General features: G+C 43.2%; 1 protein-coding gene across 2 annotated transcripts in view; it reads right to left on the reverse strand.

Moving 5' to 3' along the window:
* LOC144499158 (triokinase/FMN cyclase-like) overlaps positions 1 to 12,347 on the reverse strand; it is an 81,506-nt gene extending 69,159 nt beyond the window's left edge. For both annotated transcript variants that reach the window (XM_078221239.1, XM_078221237.1), the window contains exon 1: positions 12,174 to 12,347. In XM_078221239.1, the coding sequence (XP_078077365.1) occupies positions 12,174 to 12,285 (112 nt within the window). In that variant the 5' untranslated portion in view covers positions 12,286 to 12,347. The remainder of the gene's footprint in view (positions 1 to 12,173) is intronic.
* Positions 12,348 to 12,600: the final 253 nt, after the last annotated feature.

Here is a 12,600-nt window from a genome sequence, read left to right on the forward strand (position 1 = left end):
GAGAGATTGGGGAAACTGGGGTTGTTCTCCTTGGAAAGACGGAGGATGAGGGGAGACTTAATAGAGGTGTATAAAATTATGAAAGGCATAGATAGGGTGAACGGTGGGAAGCTTTTCCCCGGGTCGGTGGTGACGTTCACGAGGGGTCATAGGTTCAAGGTGAAGGGGGGGAGGTTTAACACAGATATCAGAAGGACATATTTCACACAGAGGGTCGTGGGGGCCTGGAATGTGTTGCCGGGCAAGGTGGTGGAGGCGGACACACTGGGAACGTTTAAGACTTATCTAGACAGCTATATGAACGGAGTGGGAATGGAGGGATACAAAAGAGTGGTCTAGTCTGGACCAGGGAGCGGCGCGGGCTAATTGTTCCTTGTTTCTCGTTTCAAGGCTTCATTCTATGATCATCTTGCTGGTGCCAGTACAGAGCGAGACTGCGGATAGTTGGGAACCTGTCTCGGGGGCAGGGAATTCATATGGTGTTCGTGGAAGTGGAAATGACTAGGGTTGGGAAGCATTTCCCGATCAGGGCCATTGTGATCTCCTGGACTCGTTTCAATCGCCTCAGGGGGTCGGAGAGGAATTTCACAGATTTTTTTTCCCCATATTGGCCCTGGGGTTTTTCACTCTGGGTTTTCGCCTCTCCCTGGAGATCACATGGTCTGGAATGGGGGGGTGGGGGTGAGTTAATAGCTTGTAATGAACAAAGCATCGTAGCTGTGAGGGACAGCTCGGTGGATAGGATATTGGTATGTAGATAGGCTGGAAAATTGGGCGGGGATCCTGGATTCAGGATTCAATCCTGGACCGGGGAGCGGCGCGGGCTTGGAGGGCCGAAGGGCCTGTTCCTGTGCTGTATTGTTCTTTGTTCTTTGTTCTTAATACTCTGTTTGGGAACATCCTAATCCTTTGATCTCTCCTTAACTTCTCTCCTTAACTTTGATACTCTCCTTAACTTCTGCTGTTAGCTTCGGTTGGACAACTTTTCACAGGCATTTTTATTCTTTATTCTATAAGATAATCAATTTCTCATTGCACAATGCCAGATTCAAACTAGCCTGTTCCCTAGTTGGATACTTTGACATACTGATCTATAGGAAATTGTATTGTATATATTCCATACACTTATTTTCCAAGCTATTGCTGCCAATTTGGTTTGCCCAGTTTGTATGAAAATTAAAGTCACCTCTTTATTGTCTCCATACATGCACCTCTAATTTCATGATATATATCCTGCCCAATACTACAACTACTGTTATGAGGTCGACAAACTCCTCTCACCACTGTTTTCTGCTCCTTGTTGCTTCTTAGCTCCACCCAAAGTGTTTCTGCAACTTTCTTTCTGAAATAAGATCTTTTTCTACTTAATGCCGTTATCCCATCCTTTAATTATTTGATATCATGGTTACCATCCAACACCCCAACCTTTTCCATGTTACCTGCCTCCTCTAAACGTCAAGTATTCTGGAATATTCGGTTCGTAATCTTGGTCATTCTGCAACCACATCTGCTATTAATTCATTTATTTTGTTGCAACTGCTTTGTGCATTCAGATGTAATGGCTGGAATTCTCCAGCCATTCATGCCCTGCCACCGCTGCCAGCAAGAACAGAGAATTTGGCACTGAGCAGGATGGCAGAATCCCGGTTGTGAGCAAGGTCAGAGAATCTGACTCAAAGACTTAGCTTTATCTTTTTTCTCTAATGTTTCTTTGAAGCCAAAGGAAATACACTTGTGGAAAAATGGACTGCATATTAGAATGTGTACTTTATTCAGCATCTCTCCTTTTCAATCCCTGATTCCTAGAGGTTCCTGCACTCTCGAATCGGCTTCTTTATCATACGGAGGATGTACTAGCCTTGGAGGGAGAAGCTCATCAGATTGATTCGGGGATGAGAGCTTGTCCTTTCAGAAGCAATTGAGTAGAATGAAAAGAGACTCGCATTTATATAGCACTTTTCATGACCTCTGAAAATCTTAAAACACTTTACAGCCAATGAAGTACTTTTAAAGTGTAATCACTGCTGTAACAAAGGAAACATGGCAGCAAATTCCCATAACTGCAACGTGATGATAATCAGTTAATATATTCTTTTGCGATGTTGATTGACGGATAAATGTGGACTAGGACGTTAGGGAGAACTCCTGTGCCTTTCTTTGAAATAGTGCAATGGGATCTTTTATGCCTAAGCAGTCAAATGGGGCCTCAGCTTAATGTCTCATCAAAAAGCCAGCACTTCTGATATTGCTGCACTCCCTCATTATGGTACTCATGTGTCAGCCTTGATTTTTGTGCTCAAATCCTGGAGCGGGACCTGAATCTTGTGGCTCAGAGGCAAGAGTGCAACTGAGTCATGACTGACACTGAATGGATCTATATCATAGGCTCCTAACATTTTCCTTTATGCGGACCACTAAATCGTCATCAAAAACTTTTGTGGATCACAATGTAGGCAAGTCATTTTAAACATTCTTTTTACATAGCTTATGGCTGACAGGAGTTAAACTTGTCTATCAATAGGTATTAAAAACACAGCTATTTATAATAATTTATGATGCACACTCATAAATACATTCATTGCACTCTTCACAGCACATTTGCCCACAGTAGGATTACCAGTGGAAGCAGCAATGCTGACCTAATGAAAAGGCTGATGTCTTTTCCCATTGACCACCTGCTGTACCCTTGTGGATCACCAGTGGTCCATAGATTGGGAACAACTGGTCTATACAGTCTACAGCTCATAAGAATGAAAGTTAATTTATAAAGGATTCTATAAAATCCTTTAAGAACTATAAAGGATTCTGAGGGTGCTTGACAAGAAAGATACTGAGAGGCTGTTTCCTCTGGCTGGAAAGTCTAGAACTTGGTGACAGAGCGCAGGACAAGGGAACAACCATTTTAAACTGAAATTAGGAGGAATTTCTTAATTCAGAGAGTGGTGAATCCTTGAATTCTCTACCTCAGAGGGTCATAGATACACAGTCATTGAATATATTCAAGGTCGAGATTGACCAACTTTCTAACGTCAAGGGAATTATGGGATATCGGGATTGGTTGGAAAGTGGAGTTGAGATCAAGGATTAATCACAAACTTTTCAAAAGGAGGAGAGATCTTGAGGGTCATATGGCCCACTCTTGCTTCTATTTCTAATGTTCTAATAAAGAAGAGACAATCAGGATAAAATCACAAGCAGTGCTGATGAAATGGCATAACTATTGAACAATTATTTGCCTTAGCATTTACCAGGACGATGGATCAGGTGGACATGATGTGGGAATAATGAGTTTGAAAATGATATATCTGCCTACAAAAGAAAAGGTGGAAAAATATTGAATAATCTAATCAAACCCAGAGGATAAAGCACTGTTCCAGATGGATTGCATCTACGCATTTTTAAAAATCTAGGGAAGAGAGAACAGAGGCACTATTATACATATTTAATAATTTGTCAAAAAAGATTTCATGTCAGAGGACTGGAGAATAGCTAGCTTCATACCTATATATATAGGGGAAATAAGAACACATCCAGAGAGCTATAGAATAGTCAATGCAACATTGGTAGTAGGAAAATAATGGAATCCCGACTCAAGTATAAATTAAAAACATCTAGAAACTAAAATAAAAATAATTTAAAAATTAACATATATTTCTTGACAAATCTAATTGAAACAAGAATGGGTAGACAAGGGCAATGTAGCAGATGTAATTTCTCTGGCTAGATTTCTACGAGGCCTTTGATAAACTACCACATAATGAAAAAGAGCAGAGCATGTGGAGTCAAGAGTCAATTAGCAGAATGGATATTTGGTGGACTGAATGACAAAAAAAGAGATTAGTGGAAAAGGTAGGTAACAGAGTGGAAGATGCTAGAAAGTGGGGTCATACAAAGATCAGTGTCATTGTTGTTCACAAATATATTAAGGATTTGGACTTCAGAAACAAAAACACAATTCCAAAATATGAGCAAGACACTAAATTGGGAGGGAAAATCAACATTGAGAAGGACTGCAACAAATTGGAAGATATTAATAAACTTGAAGAATCTACATATGATTGGCAAATTAATTTTAACATAAGTGAATGCAATGTACTTTGGTAAGAAAAGTGAAGCTCCATATTAGTTGGGAATTAAGAAGCTGAATAGAGTAGGAGAGCAAAAGGATCTGGAGTACAAATATACAAATCATTAAATGCTGCCATGCAGGTAAACAAGACCAGAACAAAGCAAACCAAACACAATAATTTATTTATAGAGACTGAACTGAAAAATAAAAAGGCAATACTGAACTTCCATAAAACCTCAAACCACACATGGAGAGCTATATGCAGTTCTGGTTGCCATATCATTAAAAAAATAGGAAGGCAGAGATGCAAAACAATTTTGCAAGGATGAATACAAATACAATCAGGGGAGAATGAACAGGCCATCTCACTTTTCTTTCAAAAAGGAAAGGTCTTCAAAATTGTGAAAAGTTTGATTTGATTTATTATTGTCACCTATATTGGTATACAGTGAAAAGTATTGTATTTTCCAGGCTACACAGACAAAGCATACCGTACATAGAGAAGGAAAGGAGAGTGTGCAGAATGTAGTGTTACAGTCATAGCCAGTGTGTAGAGAAAGATCAACTTAATGCGACGTAGGTCAATTCAAAAGTCTGATGGCAATCGGGATGTTCTTGAGTTGGTTGGTAAGTGTCCTCAGACTTTTATATCTTTTTCCTGATGGAAGAAGGTGGAAGAGAGTACGTGGGGTCCTTAATTATGCTGGCTGCTTTTCTGAGGCAGTGGGAAGTGTAGACAGTGTCAATGGTTGGGAGGCTTGTTTGAGTAATGGACTGGGCTTCGTTCATGACCCTTTGTAGTTTATTGCAGTCTTGGACAGAGCAGGAGTCATACCAAGCTGTGATACAACCAGAAAGAATACTCTCTATGGTGCATCTGTAAAAGTTGGTGAGAGTCGTAGCTGACATGCCAAGTTTCCTTAATCTCCTGACAAAATAGAGGCATTGGTGGGCTTTCTTAACTATAGTGTCGGCATGGGGGGGACCAGGACAGGCTGCTGGTGATCTGGACACCTAAAAACATGAAACTCTCTACCCTTTCTACTTTGTCCCGTTGATGTTGACAGGGGCATGTTCTCCTTTACGCTTCCTGAAGTTGATGACAATCTCCTTCATTTTGTTGACATTGAGGGAGAGATTATTGTCATCGCACCAGTTCACCAGATTCTCTATCTCTTTCCTATACTCCGTCTCGTCATTGTTTGAGATCCGACCCACCACGGTGATGTCATCAGCAAACTTGGAAATAGAGTTGGAGGGGAATTTGGCCACACAGTCATAGGTGTATAAGGAGTATAGTAAGGGACTGAGGACACATCCTTGTGGGGCACCGGTGTTGAGGATGATCATGGGAGAGGTGTTGTTCCCTGTCCTTACTGATTGTGGAAGTAGGAAGTTCAGGATCCAGTCGCAGAGGGAGAAGCCGAGCCCCAGGCTATGGAGTTTGGAGATGAGTTTTGCAGGAATAATGGTGTTGAAGGCTGAGCTGTAGTCGATAAATAGGAGTCTGACATAGATGTCTTTGTTATCTAGGTGTTTCAGGGCTGAGTGTAGGGCCAGGGAGATGGCGTCTCTAGTGGGAAATTCGCGTGGATCCAGGCAATCTGGGAGGCCAGAATTGATGCCATGACTAACCTTTCAAAGCACTTCATAATGATGGATGTCAGAGCCACCGGACGATAGTCATTAAGGCTGCTTGGCTTTTCTTTGGTACCGGGATGATGATCACCTTCTTAAAGCAGATAGGGACCTTGGATTATTGTAAAGAGAGCTTAAAGGTGTCTGCGAATACCCCCGCCAGCTTGTCTGCGCAGGATCTGAGTGCTTGTCTCGGTATCCCATCCGGGCCAGTCACTTTCCAGGGTTGACCTTCATGAAGGCTGCTCTGACATCTGCAATGGTTACCTTGGATACAGGTTCATCCGAGGCTCCCCGTGTGGAGGGCGTGCTCTCGTTGACCTCTTGCTCAAAATGGACACTGCGCCAGTGTGCCATGTTTCTCTGGAGAGAAACATGCTGGTTTTCTCGCCGAAAACAACATTCTGCCATTTTTTGATAAGATATAAATTTAGTGAGACAGAGTACAGGAAAGAGATAGAGAATCTGGTGAACTGGTACGATGACAATAATCATTATGATGACATTATGGGCGCGAACCTGAAAGGCAGGGAAGATCTGAAATCGCAAACTTGCCGGCAAGAACTGCAACTTCCAGAACTTGAGCCCCGGCTGGCATTTTCATAGACAGCGAGCGTGGGCTCAAGATCACCCCCAGGGAGTATTTCCATTTCTGAGAAGAAAAAAACCGTTGTCACCAAGAAATCTCAGGGAATTCAGAAGAAATGTAACTACTTTTTTGCTGGTAATGGCTTCAGGGATGGCAGTTCAGGCAGTATGCTGCATCTCCTGTGGGATGTATGTGGTGAGGAAATCCAGTAGTGTTTCAGGAGATTTTAGTTGTAAGAAGTGCATTAGATTGCAGCTTCTGGAGGAGCGTGTAAAGGAGCTGGAAGGGGAGGTAGAGGAACTCCGCATAATTCGGGAGGCGGAGGTGGAAGTTGATAGGAGTTATAGAGAAATAGTAACTCCTAGAAATGAGGCTTGGGTCAATGCCAGGAGGAGGGGTAAGAAGCAATCGGGAAGACAATCCCCTGGGGCGGTTCCCCTCCATAATAGGTTTTCGGTGCTGGAGGCTACAGTTGAGGAGGAATCAACTGAGCATAGAGAGCAGATCTCTGGGGGTGAGCCGAGTGAGAAAGCTCAGGTGGTTAGGGGCTGTAAAAGACTGGGCCTTGTGATTGGGGACTCCACAATTAAGGGGACAGATAGGAGGGTCGGAACTAAAGGTAGGGACTCAGGGTTGGTGTGTTGCCTACCAGGGGCTGGGGTCCGGGATGTGTCTGACAGGGTATTCAGGACTCTTAGGGGGGAGGGAGATAAACCACAAGTTATTGTACATGTGGGGACACACGACATAGGGAGGATAGGGGAAGGGGATATTAGGCAGGGATTTATGGAGTTGGGGTGGAAACTAAAGGCCAAGACTGACAGAGTGGTTATCTCTGGACTCTTGCCTGTACCACGGGATAGTTTAGAGAGGAATAGGGAGAGGGAAGGTTTGAATTCATGGCTGAGGGGATGGTGCAGGAGGGAGGGGTTCAGGTACTTAAGCAATTGGGGCTCGTACTGGGGAAGGTGTGACCTCTATGAGAAGGATGGTCTACACCTTAATCAGAAGGGGACCAATATCCTGGGGGGTAAATTTGCTAAGGCCATGCAAGGAGGTTTAAACTGATTCGGGGGGGGGGAGGGATCCTGAGTAGTGGGGCTGAAAGTGAGGGATGCATGGATGGGGACTGCAATGCACGGCATTGCAGAGGTGGGGTGGAGCAGGGTTTGAAATGTGTATACTTCAATGCCAGGAGTATTCGCAATAAAGTGGGTGAACTTGCAGCGTGGATCAGTACCTGGGACTTCGATGTTGTGGCTATTTCAGAGACATGGATAGAGCAGGGGCAGGAATGGATGCTGCAGGTCCCGGGGTTCAAATGTTTTAGTCGAAGTAGGGAAGGAGGTAGAAGAGGGGGAGGGGTAGCATTATTGGTCAGAGATTGTATCACAGTGTCAGAGAGGAGGTTTGATGAGGACTTATCTGTTGAGGTAGTATGGGCGGAGATTAGAAATAGGAGAGGAGAGGTCACCCTGTTGGGAGTCTTTTATAGACCTCCTAAAAGTTCTAGAGAGGTTGAGGAAAGGATTGCGGAGTCAATCCTGCTTAGGAGTGAAAGTAATAGGGCAATTGTTATGGGGGATTTTAACTTGACTAATATTGACTGGAATTGTTATAGCTCTAGCTCGTTAGAGGGGTCAGTTTTTGTTCAAAGCGTGCAGGAAGGTTTTTTGACTCAGTATGTAGACAGGCCAACTAGAGGTGAGGCTATATTGGATCTGGTGCTGGGAAATGAGCCAGACCAGGTGCTAGACTTGGAAGTTGGTGTGCATTTTGGTGATAGTGACCACAATTCGGTTACGTTCACCTTAGTGATGGAAAGGGATAGGCATGAACCTCGGGCCAGTGGTTTTAGCTGGGGGAAGGGTAATTATGAGGCTATTAGGAGAGAATTAGGAAACATAGGTTGGACTAGGAGATTACAGGGACTGGGAACGTCCGACATGTGGAGTTTTTTCAAGGAGCAGCTACTGCGAGTCTGTGATAGGTATGTCCCTGTCAGGCAAGGAGGAATTGGTAGGGCTAGGGAACCGTGGTGCACCAAAAAAGTTTCTTTGTTGGTTAAAAAGAAAAAGGAGGCTTATGTTCGGATGAGACGTGAGCACTCGGGTAGTGCACTAGAAAGCTTTAGATTGGCTAAGAGGGAGTTGAAGAGCGAGCTTAGAAGGGCTAAAAGGGGACATGAGAAGACTTTGGCGGATAGGGTTAAAGAGAATCCTAAGGCGTTCTATAGGTATGTCAAGAACAGAAGGTTGGTTAGGGCAAGTTTAGGGCCAGTTATAGATGGCAGAGGGAAGTTATGTGTGGAACCGGAGGAGATTGGTGAAGCATTGAACCAATATTTCTCTTCGGTGTTCACGCAAGGGGACATGAATATAGCTGAGGAGGACACTGGGTTGCAAGGGAGTAGAATAGACAGTATTACAGTTGATAAGGAGGATGTGCAGGATATTCTGGAGGGTCTAAAAATAGATAAATCCCCTGGTCCGGATGGGATTTATCCAAGGATTCTCTGGGAGGCAAGAGAAGTGATTGCAGAGCCTCTGGCTCTGATCTTCAGGTCGTCGTTGGCCTCTGGTATAGTACCAGAAGATTGGAGGTTAGCGAATGTTGTCCCATTGTTTAAGAAGGGGAACAGAGACTTCCCCGGGAATTATAGACCGGTGAGTCTCACTTCTGTTGTCGGCAAGATGTTGGAAAAAATTATAAGGGATAGGATTTATAGTTATTTGGAGAGTAATGAATTGATAGGTGATAGTCAGCATGGTTTTGTGGCAGGTAGGTCGTGCCTTACTAACCTTATTGAGTTTTTTGAGAAAGTGACCAAGGAGGTGGATGGGGGCAAGGCAGTGGACGTGGTATATATGGATTTTAGTAAGGCGTTTGATAAGGTTCACCATGGTAGGCTTCTGCAGAAAATGCAGATGTATGGGATTGGGGGTGATCTAGGAAATTGGATCAGGAATTGGCTAGCGGATAGGAAACAGAGGGTGGTGGTTGATAGTAAATATTCATCATGGAGTGCGGTTACAAGTGGTGTACCTCAGGGATCTGTTTTGGGGCCACTGCTGTTTGTAATATTTATTAATGATCTGGATGAGGGTATAGTTGGGTGGATTAGCAAATTTGCTGATGACACCAAAGTCGGTGGTGTGGTAGACAGTGAGGAAGGGTGTCGTAGTTTGCAGGAAGACTTAGACAGGTTGCAAAGTTGGGCCGAGAGGTGGCGGATGGAGTTTAATGCGGATAAGTGTGAGGTAATTCACTTTGGTAGGAATAACAGATGTGTTGAGTATAGGGCTAACGGGAGGACTTTGAATAGTGTGGAGGAGCAGAGGGATCTAGGTGTATGTGTGCATAGATCCCTGAAAGTTGGGAATCAAGTAGATAAGGTTGTTAAGAAGGCATATGGTGTCTTGGCGTTTATTGGTAGGGGGATTGAATTTAGGAGTCGTAGCGTTATGTTGCAACTGTACACAACTCTGGTGCGGCCGCACTTGGAGTACTGTGTGCAGTTCTGGTCCCCACATTACAGGAAGGATGTGGAGGCTTTGGAGAGGGTGCAGAGGAGGTTTACCAGGATGTTGCCTGGTATGGAGGGGAGATCCTATGAGGAGAGGCTGAGGGATTTGGGATTGTTTTCGCTGGAAAGGCGGCGGCTAAGAGGGGATCTTATTGAAACATATAAGATGATTAGAGGTTTAGATAGGGTGGATAGTGATAGCCTTTTTCCTCTGATGGAGAAATCCAGCACGAGGGGGCATGGCTTTAAATTGAGGGGGGGTAGTTATAGAACCGATGTCAGGGGTAGGTTCTTTACCCAGAGGGTGGTGAGGGATTGGAATGCCCTGCCAGCATCAGTAGTAAATGCGCCTAGTTTGGGGGCGTTTAAGAGATCCGTAGATAGGTTCATGGACGAAAAGAAATTGGTTTAGGTTGGAGGGTCACAGTTTTTTTTTAACTGGTCGGTGCAACATCGTGGGCCGAAGGGCCTGTTCTGCGCTGTAATGTTCTATGTTCTACCCAGAGAGCAGTCAGAATGTGGAAATGGCTACCACAGGGAGCAGTTGAGGTGAATAATATATATGTTTGTAAGTAAGCTAGGTAAGTATATGATGAAGGAGGGAATTGAAGATTATGCTGATAGAGTTAGATGAGAGGATGGGAAGAAGCTTAAATGGAGCACAAACACTGGACTGGTTAGGCTTCAAATATTTATGAATAACCACCCTCAGGTCTCTTTGTTTTTGTACTTCCTTTAGGTACCGTTCAGCATGAATTGTCTCTTCTCATTCTTATTTCAAAATACATCACCTCATACTTTTCTGCATTGAGTTTTCATTTGCCATGTGTCCAACCACTCCACTTGCCTGATTATGTCCTTACTTTTTATTATCTTCAATACCTTACACCTTCAGTACTGATGTGGGGGGCGGGGGGAGCAAATTGGGCTAATAAACACATAACCATTGATTTAGGAACACTAACACGACACTAACTTTAGGATGAATGATCTTGGATTATGGGAACATAAGCCAGCCAGGGCTGTTGCCATAGAAGACAGCTCTGCATAATTAACAAATATTTCTCATTTAAAACATGCATTTTGAATTTACAAGATGCATGTGTTTTGCTTTTGGTTACATTTTGTGAAACTTCAGTCAGTGACAAAATACAGGGAGAGGGAAGGAATAATAGATTCACTGAAAGCAGTAACGTTATCAGCAATGGTCGGGAACAAGATGGCTACCAATGCTAGCCTTACGAATAGGGTCATACAACTTCGAGAGATTACGCAGGTGGTGAACAGGGTCGGACGAGAGTCTCGTGGGTTCAATTTGGTGGGAATCACTCTCCCAATTTCACTGTCCAGCGTCCCATATTGCTGGGCAACAGAAGGGAGGTAATGTCCTAATTTTTATAACAAAAAATAGGCCATTAAGTCAAGATGTGTATTGTTATTGGCTGGCTGGAATTAATGACAGGATGATTATTGACTGATTTGTATTAATGTTTATTGGATAATGCCTGCCGGAAAGGTAAGCAATATGATTTTGGGAATGTATAATTGCTTTCACAGGGGCCTTGTTCTTCAGACGGATATCCGGCTGCCCTCATTCTATACCTTGGGTGCAGGGCTTCCTCATATCATTCTCCCATTCGATCATCTGGTTAAATAAAGTCACGTCTTCAACATCAGTACACTGCATTTTGAGTCTTTGTATCTAGCTTAAGTCTGAGCAAATACATAGCCTTGAGAGGAAAACCCCTTCTACAAGTACACTTGCAAATTTTGTGTCATTTGCAAATTTTGAAAATGAGCCCTGTATATTCAAGTCCAAGCCATGAATGTATTTCAAGAAGAGCAGTGGTTGTGGCACTTAAACTTGAGGAACACTATTAGATACCAGCCACGAGTCTGAAAAAAAACCAACTGTTTTCACTCCCTTAGCTAATTTTGCAGCCACACTGTAACTGCTCCTTTTATCTCTTGCACTTCAGTATTGTTAACAGGCTTAATGTGTGGCACAATATTAACATAATTTGAAAGTCCTTTTGAAAGTCTACATACACAACATCAACTGCACTATCCTCACGGACTCTCTCCATTACCTCATCAAAAAATCTGAATCAAAGGGTCTTTGACATTCACAAATAGTCAGATGACTCCTTTGGTGGCATCTTTCATAAAGCACCTGTCTCTTAATGTTTAAGAATCTTGAGGGTGGGACTAAGGCCAAAACCTTCTGACTCAGTAGTCAAAGCATTACCAATGGAATAAACTAAACAGTGCTCTACACAGAAACCTATGATCTATGGTTAGCTAAAAAAATCTGTGAGAAATCCACTATAATCAAGCTTGATCATTGTTACCTGCTTGAGCAGGCTCATGTCCCGATCCTCCTCCACACAGCAAGGCCACTTTCCCTTTGATGTTCTTCAGGTCAGACCTGATTACTATCCGATGTCCCTGTAGCAGTTGCATTCCTACATTGCAGGCCACGAGTCCATCCAATGCATCATCAACACAATTGTGTACAGAGTTTATCAGCTTCTTTGAATGCTGCAGCAAAAACATAATTTAATATTCCTCTCAATAGAATTAAAATCAGTTTATTGATTACTTTAAACTATGTTTTGTGGCTCACAGTGTACCTCAGAATCACAGACTGTTATTCAGTCTGTTACGTCTGTGGTGACTCTCTACAAGAGTACCTCAGAAATTTCACTCTGCTGCCCTTTTTCTATTACCTGGCATTTTCTTTTCACTTCAGGTGTTTTATCCAATTGCCTTTCAAAA

The sequence above is a fragment of the Mustelus asterias genome, chromosome 9 (genome assembly GCF_964213995.1).
Source record: "Mustelus asterias chromosome 9, sMusAst1.hap1.1, whole genome shotgun sequence".
Classification (NCBI taxonomy): domain Eukaryota; kingdom Metazoa; phylum Chordata; class Chondrichthyes; order Carcharhiniformes; family Triakidae; genus Mustelus; species Mustelus asterias.